This window comes from Lytechinus pictus, chromosome 9 (genome assembly GCF_037042905.1).
Source record: "Lytechinus pictus isolate F3 Inbred chromosome 9, Lp3.0, whole genome shotgun sequence".
Lineage (NCBI taxonomy): Eukaryota > Metazoa > Echinodermata > Echinoidea > Temnopleuroida > Toxopneustidae > Lytechinus > Lytechinus pictus.
The window spans coordinates 23,200,342-23,212,750 of NC_087253.1; the positions used below are offsets into that span (position 1 = coordinate 23,200,342).

Sequence of the window (12,409 nt, forward strand, 5' to 3'; positions counted from 1 at the left end):
CTCTATTTTTCGTTGCATACCATACTGCACTCTACATGTATGTTGGCCATTCATAATGCAAAACAAAATTATTAAAAATAAATAAATAACATTCAGTCATTTTGTGCATGCAACAGCACCGATCCTAATTATAGGCCTATCAATTGAGAAAATGAGTGTCATCATAGCAAACTTTTGCACTATTAAAGAGAAATTCCAGTAGTTGCAGTAAACACTGATTTCATGAGAAAGTCTGTAAAACCAGGCTTAATTGTCAGTATATCATCGAGGATCTAGATCTGGTACAGTTACATACATGTAAACTGAACTTTGTGAAATCTTGAAATCTACGCTGAAAAATGTTCAGACTGAACTTCCCCAACACAGATAAGCGCACGTGGGACTGTGTATAATTATTGCTTTGAGCGTCGGGCCCGACGCTCTACCCGAATCCTGTGCTTATTTGCTGATTTCTCAGCAATTACACAATTTCTTCCAGAATCCTTTGGCATATGCGTTTTATTTATACAAACAGACACTTTGGTGGTCATTTCATTGGATTCTGTACGAACTCATTTTGATATTGTTACCAAAACTAGCATTTACCTTTAAACATGCATTCAATTTTATGCATTGCAGTCATGTTCTGTTTCTCAAGAAATGAATACTTCAATAGTGATATTACGTTTATTCTAAGAAAATCTTCTGGAGTACATGTATTGCGGTGAATTCCAGTTGTATTCCTGCAGGCTGACATGTAATTGTACAAAGGAGTTTGTAATTGTGACCCGAGTGTGCTTTAATGCACTCAATACAATATTTTATAAAACAAATATTGTATTACTTTTATTTAGATAGAAGGGCCACATACACTGTATGTATGTAAATTATTTAAAAAATGATGACTTTCTGAGTTAACAGATGACATCCTCAGTTGCATCATGGAGCTATTCACACAAAATAGCTCCATGGTTGCATTGAATGGTTTTGGTTCATAACTTGGGAGTACAAGTTTTTTATATATATATTTGTATGGCAATGAGATAATAATAATAATAATAAGCAGTTCTTAGAGACACATAATACCATGTAAATAGTCTCTATGCGTGTAGAAGAATTATTGTTTTCTATAGGGCTAATACATGTATGTGTTTCTTAAAAAGATGTGTTTTTATTAAACACTGATTTGAATCTGTTGAAATTACATGTAATCACTGGCTTTGATGCAAAATTTGTGACCTATTAAAAACTGAAATTTTTTTTTCTTTGTTATTAAAATTTTTGTGACGTACATATGTGAAATTCCAAATTATTATTAATGCTAATTATAAGATGCTGACACTGAGTAGCCACAACCCTGAGTAGCCATACATGTATGCCTTCTTGTAGGCTTACATGTACATACTCAACTGGTATCATATTCTTTTTATGACAAACTGATTTTGTATGAATTTATGTTAACAAAAAATGAAGAAATTTGTGAAATGGAAGAAAATAAATGTTCATATGGAAAAAAATATTACGAACAAAAGAAACAAAGTTAAAATATATTCATTTGTTCTTTCCCCCTACCTTATCTACAGCAAATACACAACTCCTATTCGCAAACCGGCGCGATGTACAACTCCTCACCGTGCCCGCTTCCAACTTCTCACAGACGTCTTCCGTCACCGTCGTCGAGGGCCTCCAAGATGCCGCGGCCGTCGACTTCCTCTACTCGCAAAATCTCATATTCTGGACGGACGTTAGTTTGGAAGCAATCAAAAGAATGTTTATTAACGGCTCCGATGTCGTCGAGGACGTTATTACGACGGGGCTCGTCGCCCCGGATGGACTCGCCTGTGATTGGATGAGCCGAAAATTATATTGGACTGACGCTGATACAAACAGGATAGAAGTCAGTGAGATTGATGGGAAATCAAGAACTGTTTTATTTTGGAAGGATTTACATTTGCCGAGAGCAATAGCGTTAGATCCGGAACATGGGTAAGTGTTAAAAAGCTATCTTTGATTTGAATTGATTTGATTTTTTGTGTCACATTCCGAAATAGTGTATTATTCATCTGTAAGGTAGCATCTGTATAAAATAAAGGTAAGGTAGCACCATAAAAATACATGTCCATGTACATGTAGGTCTAAGGCCTATAAACATTAATTATATGGTGAATATTGACAATCATAATGTAGGATGGCAACCAGAATTTTTATTTTATAGTTCAAACAATATTTATCACTTCACCGTACAATCACTACAATGTACTATGTAGATTGTAAAAACTTGAAGATGACCCCATGGATCAGCTGTGTTGAGACGGTCCCTAATGCCCAGGCAGCATTTTCCATATTCCTCACACCAGGCTCCTCCATGGGGTACGGCCCTGACGTCCTGGAAAGACCGCTGGTTCCTGGATGGTAGGAAAAACACTTCCCAACTGGGGCCATGTCGGTCCACTCTGTGTAAAATAGATTGGATCTTTTACAGTAGGCCTACATGTATGTACAAATGTACTTCATGAGGGAAAGTTTAGTTCTCTTTTGACATTAAAAGAGTGTGCATAGGTGCCTGCTACCACTTGCACACTACAGTTTTGTTTTTACAAAGCTTTTGCACTTCCCAACTTGAATGATGTCCGTCTACCTTCTAGCCTACATGTACCTATTGGTAGGCCTACATGAACACTTGAAGAGGAGTAGGCCTAACAAAAAGTTTTGTAATGATAAAGTGAAAAGTCACAGGTTTGAAAAACTGTGAACCATTTAGAAAGCTGAAATATATAGGCCTATGTATTGTTATTCATGAATATAGCAAAATCTTCCGAATTTGTAGATCTAGATGTAAGCTGTAATCAGCAAGCAGTTAATGCTGTGGCCTGTGGGTGACAAGAACCACTCACAATCACAGAAATTGATGTACATGTACCAGACTACAAAGTATGCAAATGTTCAGAATTTTTCTTAGTTCAGATAATTTTTGTCATTGAATATTTGATTATTTGAATAGCAATCCTTTGCATCGTAAATCTCTTTATTACATGTATGTCTCCTAAAATGAACAAACATGAAAAGAACTTGAAAACTCACATTCATTGTTTTCACTTTTTTTCACAACAGTAAAGTTTCTCTTTAAGCTTTGGACACATCGTGGAGACAGTTCAGTAGTATTTTAACGACTTTATGACAACTAATTGCAAATTGTCCTTGGTGCTTAACTGGTCATTCAACCAAAGGGATGTCTTGTTGATTACCATTCAACTCAAAAGTTTTATGGTATTGTCCGAGCAATTGGTCACATAAAACTCCAGAGTGGCAAATACGAGATCTACTCAGTCTACTTTTAAAGGGAAATGCAAATATGCATTCAATTCAGTTCAGTTTTAGATTATAAAACAATTTTTTTGTAGTAGTTGAAAGACTTGTATCACTCAGTGTTTACATTTAAAAATTATATCCAGACCTAGATACTTTTTAATAGGCCTACATTTGAAATCATTATACATACCGTAGTCACCACATCATCCACATCTAGCTTTTTTTGTGTGTCAAATATACACAAGGAAAAGACAGAATGGTTAACGTTAAGAGATTAACCACTTCAAATTAGTTTTGAAAATATAACAATGATAGTGACGACACTATGATAGTGTCCATGAATACAAGAACCTGGAAATGTGCAAGTTTGTCAGATCTACATGTAGGAAATACTGTTTTCATAAAATATTGATAAGCTTTTATAACTTCAGCAACATTGCAACCATTTCTTCATCAGATCTTTCTAGAGACCTGTGCTATTTCTTGCGATCTATTCAAACTATTGCTGTTTTCAACAATGATGTATTAAACAGGCAATGATTATTATAAAAGCAAGTTTGATTCAAGCTTTTTAGGTCAAAAGAGAAAAGCTCTCAACTATTATCAAAGTTCTGTACAGTTGGTAAATATCTGCTACAGCGTCCATAAAAATAGTTTTTGTGTCGCAGTCTTTTATGTGGAGCAAATTGTGATGCGATACCAAGAAAATTATTCCTATTCATGTGCATAATAGGTAGACTAGATAGGCCTATTGCTCGAAACATATACAATCTTGGAGATGTATTGAACTGTATTTTACATACACGTACATCATTAAAAACTATAAAGCAATGGCTATAATTTTATAGGGCATTTTATACATGTAGGATTTGTGTAGTGCACATATCCGTCTTGTTACATTTAGGTGCTCAAGGCGCTCCTATACCCTGGCTATAAAGCTAGTCAACCGATTCCGGTGCTCACACTTTGATAGTTCCCAAAACTCTTGAAATAACAACCGTACATGTATGTATAATACCAAAATTTATGAAAAAAAAAAGCGACCATCAGATAATATTTACACCCATATTGGTCATTAGAAAGATCTGTTTAATTAGTGGACTGATAGGTCTTAGTTTTTACACAGAATGTGTACTGTAGGTCTAAGTATGCTCATTCAATATTCAAGATTCTTTTTACATGTAATTGGTCATTGTACGCATACAAAGAAATTTGGTTTCCAATGGCTTTAACAATGAAATATACACAAAGATGAAAATACACAACAGTATTGGAGAACTTTACATGGAGAACTTTACATGTACTCATTCCTTGGTAACACTTTGGTAACACTGTGCTGCAGGCCGCAGCACAGATCTGTCCATCTTGTGTGAAACTAGGCATAAAGGTGGCTTTGGTCTAATGGCTAGTGCCTGGAGGCAAGACTAGCATTGACCTTTGACCTTGAGTTTGTCTGCTGAGCCTGTCAATCAAGCATTATTAATCTGTCAACCTTTGTAATGTTGTTCTTGGCACATTCACTGTGCTCTCATTTTTTTATGTGCATGTCTTGACTTGGCGCTGTTCACACCCCTCACATACAGACACAATGTTCCACTGGCACGTTCACATCCCTCGCTTTAGATATAACGTTCCACTCCACGACGAGGCCTATATTATTCACTTTTCCTAATTTCCATCTTCGGCATTCAAATTCAAGGTTCAACTTTCACAAATTTGTATAGTGTTCACACCTTTATGTTCACATCAAATTTATACAAAAGCTTGCATTGAGTGTTTGCGCCTGATTTTTCTAGTTTCTACAATAGGCCTCCCCCTCCCCTGGAAATTTTAAGGGGTAGGGTAGCTGGTAGTAGAGCCTGTGTTGCACAATTTTTAAAAATACAGAATACAAAAAAAATCTTTTACCAAAGGGAGGGAGGATGGGGGGGTGGGGGGGGGGCAAGGTCATGATCACATGCATTGTACATTAATATGACTTTAATACTGGATCCAGCACATATTACATGTGTAGCTTCATAACTCCATGCCTGCATGATGATGTATTGTCAATATACTTGATTTAACTGTCTGAAAGGGTCAACGATCCTTCCAAACGAAGTGAACGTACCCCATAGTCCTTCACTCATTCTCCTGCTCCCATAACCTTCATAACTGTTGATGTATTTGTCATGCCAGGAATTCACGGGTGTCAAGCCTTATTCTCTCCCCTGTTCGTCACCTCTCATTCATTCCCCACCCCCTCCCCATCCCCTTCTTTCCACTAGGTGTATTCAGACAATGATTTTACTAGCCATTGGCTAGTAGTTGGGCCAGTGTTATTTTGAACCCTGTCCATATGTGTGTATTACAGTCAAAGGCCCGTATTCCGAAGTCAGGTTTAACTTTAATAGACCATGTACTCTGTGCTAAAATTATGGGAAGCCAATAGTGTCAAATTTTTTTTAAATTTCATATAAAGTTGTATGTTTCTTATGTTTACTGTGCTCTTTCCTGACTCAACGATGGTGAAGACAATCATCTATTTATACTTCCTAGACAATTATGAATGATTTGAGACCCAAATGAGCTGAAATATGATATCTCTAGTGCTGTTAGTGATTTATGTAACAATTGGCAATCCATAATAAACCACAACTTTAAACCTGAGTTTAAGTTAAACCTGAGATTAAAGTTAAACCTGACTTCAGAATACGGGCCACACAGTGTTGCATATATCTGAAAAGCATTCTGTGTTCCCATCAGTTATTTTCATTTCTGTTTGTACAGTAGGATTCATGAATTAGGCTTGACATCCCAAGTTCAAATTAATTTCATGAAATTGGTATGACGTCAGAAACACGTACACTTGTGTACATTGTATGGAAATTATTTCTGCAGTCAAGTACATGTTGAATACACATGTCTCCATGGCCTTGTCGTTTTTCCCGAATTGCCACGAACAATATGGGTGCAATTTTTTTTTAAAATATATTTTTTGTTAACTAATGAAATAATTATATAACCATGATGAGAAAGGCACACGTAGGCTTACTGTACACTTAAATGCAAATGACATACACTGTACATATGTTCTCATAGGACCCCATGGAAGGCCTGCATGAGGCCCACATTATCACATCTCCACTTTCCTCTCCCTAATAAATGTTCTCATCCACCCCCTATGTTCTCCTGAAACCTCTAACCAAATCATCTCTATCTTCCTTCCTTTTCAATGTTCTCCCGAAACCTCAAGGACCGCATCATCACATCTCCTCCTCCCCTCTCAGTAATAATGTTCTCCTGAAACCCTGAAGACAGCATCATCACATTCCCACCTCGCCTTCTCCTTTAATGTTCTCCCAGAACCTGGAGGACCGCATCATCACATTCCCACCTCCCCTTTCCCTTTTAATGTTCTCCTGAAATCTAGAGGACTGCACCATCACATCTTTCTCCCTTTAAATGTTCTCATCCATCCCCCCTCTTCTCTCCCTACATGTATAATGTTCTCCTGAAACCCTTAGGACCGCATCATCACATCCCCTCCTCCCCTTACCCTTTAATGTTCTCCTGAAACCCTGAAGACCGTATCATCATATCCCCACCTGGCCTTTTCCTTTAATGTTCTCCCAGAACCTTGAGGACCGCATCATCACATCATCACCTCCCCTTTCCCTTTAATGTTCTCCTGAACCACCTCAAGGACCGCATCATCACATCTCCCTTTAATGTTCATCCGGAGCCTGTCAGTCATGCATAACTCAGTTAAACATAATTCCATTACACCACCTAGCCTTGTGGAGCTGGCCCTCCCCTCACCGAAAATGGAAGCGTAATTAGATTAGGTCGGGGCTGTGCATTGAAGACTAGTCCAACAAGCTCAGCTCTGGGAGTGCAGACCGTGTTTTTACTCACTCGGGGGTATTTACACCTACCCTGTTAGGAAAAATACTTTTTATGAATCCTTTTGCTCGTTCCAAATTGGCAGAATCGAATATGTTCTAAAAGGCTCTACATGTATACCTCCACTCTTACATAGAAATTTTACATTAGATTAGGACCTATATTTTTTTCATATCCTTTGCCGGACCTTTGCCAATTTGACGATGGTAGAGGTATTGTGTCTCGGTGGATATAAACCTCTGGACCTTAAACCACATTGCACTTGCCCCGTTTGGCAAGGCATTTGTCTTAATTTGCCAACCTCCACCCAGGTGTGTCAAAAAGTAAATGTAGGAAGAAATTCCTGTTGTATAGTAATAAATATTCAAATCTATAGGATATGTACAATATATATAAAGAGTTACATGTAGTAACAACATGTTCTCAAATCTCAATTCTATCTCACCCTGACAGTAAACTTCCTTCCCCACCCCCCCCCAAAAAAAATGGCCATCCTTCTTTCATACTCATGGAAATTATAGTAATATAGTTAATATTGCATCATTCATTCCTTCAACCTTGGAAAATTCCTTGTCATTATTGGAGAGAAAAAAATACACAGTAAAAGTAAATTTTGGTGTTTGTAGGTTTGTTTTCCATTATAAAAGAGATATATCACAAGTAGGCCTATACATGTAGGCTACATACATGTATGCATACAAAATTCTGCTTCTACATAATTTGCAAAATATCATATTTTTTCTCTGTTCGGATGAGTGTGAATAGCCTAGTATACTGTACATGTACATGTAGTCTCTATTCATAACAAGGGTGTATTTCATGAAACAAATAATCATTGATTTTCTCTGACTATTGTTATAATCTACAGAATTCCTTGCTTAATTCTGATTTTCCGTAAAGGGAAACTTTGTGAGTGAAAATCACTGACTACAGCGTAAACCATTTGTGAAATGCTGCTCCGAAGGATTTTACCAAGGTCACCCTTGCCAGTGAAAGTTGCCTGATTTATTCGGACATAAAATTTAATTTGATGCTCCTACTCCTGTCAGAGGGTATTACTTGTCACTTTACTACTGCTTCTGACTCTGAGCCTACAGCTTTAAAACCATAGAAGTACACAGCTTTCATATTGTCAAAATTGATATTATTTTTCTCCTCAAATTGGCAACAGTCTCTAATTTCTATTCATGTTCAAACTAATATAGAATATGGATATACAGTTAAATGAAATGATGAAAGAATGAATTTACTGAAAATTTTCCAATTCGTATTTTTAAATATTGATTTTTTTTGTTCCATCGCATTGCCAATTTAGAATGGGTAATGATTAGCTCAAGTTAAATAGCATTTATTCATTAACGGCATCGCATGATTAATATGTTGGGAATGTTATCAATTTTTTGTATACATTTTTTTATCTCTAATCATATTCCATTAATGTAACTGGTCCACTAAAGCAAAAAAAAAATTGAACCTGAAGACGACTCCAAGAGTGTCCACACAATGTGGAACATCAAAATAAACATGAATGGAAAAGAGAGAAATAGATTTGTCAAAACATACATGTATGAATGAGTACCTACTCTATAGGGGGGCTGTACAAATTCTATATTGCATTGTGCAACCTTGACGAAATAGAAAAAAAAATCGAGTTTGATCAGGCGTAAGTAAAAGAGTATTTGTGCTTGCGATGTATCCAGCCTTTTTGCCACCGATTCGCCTCCATCCCCTCCCCCTATGCCAACTAATAACATTTCTAATCGGATTAAATCCATCCCGCATGTTTGTTTAATTCTGGCATGCGGGTTGGTATTGAATGGATCATCGTTATCGTTATGATTTTGCTGGCGACAGAATTAAGTGTGATGTTGTCATTGTATGACTTTTTCATTTTTTTTGTGGTTGAATTTTTTTTCTTCATCCACATGTATCTATCCTACTTGTAGGGCTACATGCAAACCTAAATAATTTTGTATTCATGAGTTTTATTGGTTTTACAATCACAAACATAATTACAAAATTTACACATCATTGGTATAATTAATGGGGAAAACAAGGTAAAAGCAGCAGTTATAATAACAAGAAGAACATACATTTCGAAGAAAAAGAAAAAAGATCAGCCAGCCACTGCAGCTTATCTAGCAGAAAAACACTGACATTTACTTTATAAATAAAATGTTTAGGTAGACTTGATGACTGGGGATAGGACTTAATGTAACTGCTTCCAAATAACTTCTTTTACTCAGGCAATCAACATTTGTCTCTTTATTTAAAAAGGGACTTTGACATTACTTTTTCAATCCAGAGTTTTAGGATTGCAAATCTCATTTTATACTTTGACATATTATTTTTCTTGTTTTATTATTAAAGTGCTTTGGGCCATTTGGGGAAAAGCGCAGTACATAAATAAATGAATAATGATAATAATGAATAGCAGCTGTTCACATTATACAGCTTTCTTACATTTTCAAGAAGCAAAAAAATAGAAGGGCCTAGCCCTCTGGATCAAAAAGAGATATTCAAGAAAAAAAATCAAAAGTGATCTATCATCTATGTGACTTGAAAACTTACAAACACCGCTGACTTTATTACATGTACATGTATGTAGGCCTATTCCTAAAAGTTTGTTCATAATACTGAACTTTAGACCGACTTAAACCTCTGTAGAGTTAATGTATTGTGTGTGAAGTACAGTATGAACACATCCACAGTATGAACATGCAAATAAAAACCACACTTATAGAATGTTGTCTCGTTGAATTCCACTGATATGTCTACAGTCTTGGCTAGAGCTTACATGTACTTTGATTGACATGGATAAACAGAAACTGGAAATTCTTTTGTAACGCTCATTAGAGGGGCGGTGGGGATGGGGCACTACCTCAAATTTGATAGAGATGGAAGCCCCTAGTCTGCTCTGCAAACCCTTCACTTGAGTTTAAGGGTCTGAATGTGTAGACTACTCAACAGCAATTGCTAGTCTTTGTGTGGAGACACTCTTAGCGATCAATGTTTCAATCAGGGTCTGTGCATGAAGACTACATGTAGGAAGCCCCCCCCCCCCTCCCTCCATAATATTTGTCGTCTTGTTCATTAAAGCTTTTGAGAGGATGGATGCTTCATGTAGGCCTACATGTATATTTTTGTATGAAATGAAAACTTCCATTTTCTCTGACTGAGCAACTCGGCCCTGTGTAGTAAGCTTAAGATTTAAATCAGAGAAGGACAATACATGGCCCATGGTACGTAATGTCATTTGAAGTAAAACATAGGTTTGTTTGGTCTCAAGTTGGTTTTGTAACTGTGACATCAGTACCGTGACAAACTCCCCCTCGCCCCTCAGGCACCCCTACACCCTGTGTACATACACCCTGAATACATTCCGAGGTGTAAGAAGCCTACATGCCAAGCCTGGTACCTGACTTTGATTGACAAGTGAGATTGACAGCTCCCCAAGAGGGTACCCTGCCGGCAGACAAATGCTAACAACATGACTCACATTCATGTCTGAGCCAGGTAGAATGTGAAAACATTTGTACAGTCGGGGTGTGTTTCATGAGACAAATGGTCTGTGATTTTCGTTGACTAATCCATTTCGAGCCAATCATATGCAAGGATTTCAGTAGCTTATAACAAACCACACTGACTACCTGTATTTGTTTCATGAAATGTTCCTCATCCAGGCGTGTGTTGCATGAAGCAATTAGTCGGTGATTTTTACTTACTAGTTTACTACTCTATTCTGAGCCAATCAGATGCTAGGATTTCAGTAGCTTATAAGATAACAGTCAGTGAAACTCTTTTTTTGTTTCATGATTAGGTGGGACCAGCCCTCTTTAGTACCTTTCATTTTCAATGTAAATGGACAAGTTCTGCTTTCTTGCAAAAGAAAAATTAATCAATGCAAAATGTGCATTTAAACATGAATTACGTACAGCACAAAAAATATGCTTCATAATTCTAATTCCATTCCCATGAGGCATTGAATCTCGTGTAGTTTTTGATCAGTGTGTTTCTTACTTGCTTTATACTTATAGATGAACAACATACAGTACACTTTGACCCTAGTATATTGATGTAGGTCAGCATTGGTGCATATACAGTATGTGATTTAAATATTGGAAGCTTGCAACCAGGCAGTTGCAACTGTGTGCAGTATGATGTCACCACATTGATAATAACGATATTCCGCTTTTGAATAGCACGTACATGTATGTTGTAAAAGCATCTCTATTTAAGCGCTTTACAGATTATTATTGCGCCAGTCGTCAGATCCTGGCATGCCCACACACAAGTTGTGCTCTTTCTCCACTCGCTGGGGAGCATTCCGACATGAGTATTAAAACTCATTGGTAAGGCTTATCACATTGCCTTTCGCATCCTACCAGGTATACTCATTCTACCTGGGTAGGGAGCGGCAGATTGTGGATTGATGCCTTGCCAAAGGACACGCAACATGATTGAGATCTCCGCTGCCTTCAAGATATTTCAGTTATTCTGTTTATTAATATACATTATTGTCTTTGTTTTATTTCATTAACAGGTACATGTACTGGACTGACTGGGGGGAAATTCCAAAAATTGAGAGGGCGGGCATGGACGGTAGTGACCGCGTGGCTATAGTGACCGATGGTATTTATTGGCCCAATGGGCTGACCATCGACTACCCTAGCCAACGTCTTTACTGGGTGGATGCAAAGGAGAGTTTTATCAAAAGCAGTGATATGCATGGTTTAAATCAAGAGGTAAGTACTACTAAATTTGCATATTTTATTGGAATTGGGAAAGCAAGGATTACAGGAAAAATTAACATATTTTCAAGTCAATGACAGTTTGACCTCACATCCACTAGTAGATGGTCTTAAGTATTTCTCAGATTGTGTATAAACACAATTATGGCTAAACCACATTGGTTTAACTTTACTGTCAGTTTGGTCTAATTACTGCTTGATCCAACTATCCTGTCTAATACTTGCCAACGAACTTGAAATCATCAGTTATATCTAGGATTAGCACCAGCTTCATAAACTAGTTGGTAAAGGTGTAAAATTTCAGCCCAACACCCGTACTGGCTGTCTACACGGAACTTGAAATCACCTAAAATGTATCTAGTGCTAGCTATTACAAGTTTGGTGCTGTAGTTGGTATGTACGAGAAATCATCCCTACATACATGGACATCAGTTAGCTGTCTACACCTACAGTGTAAGTTGAAATTATCCAATGTACTGCAGAAA

At 37.1% G+C, this 12,409-nt stretch overlaps 1 protein-coding gene across 1 annotated transcript in view; it reads left to right on the forward strand.

Annotated features, from left to right (window-relative positions):
• The first annotated feature begins 1,567 nt into the window (after positions 1-1,567).
• Positions 1,568-12,409, forward strand: part of LOC129268111 (low-density lipoprotein receptor-related protein 6-like) — a 33,930-nt gene continuing 23,088 nt past the window's right edge. The window contains exons 1-2 of the mRNA XM_054905696.2: positions 1,568-1,965; positions 11,717-11,918. Of these exons, the coding sequence (XP_054761671.2) occupies positions 1,748-1,965; positions 11,717-11,918 (420 nt within the window). The 5' untranslated portion in view covers positions 1,568-1,747. The remainder of the gene's footprint in view (positions 1,966-11,716; positions 11,919-12,409) is intronic.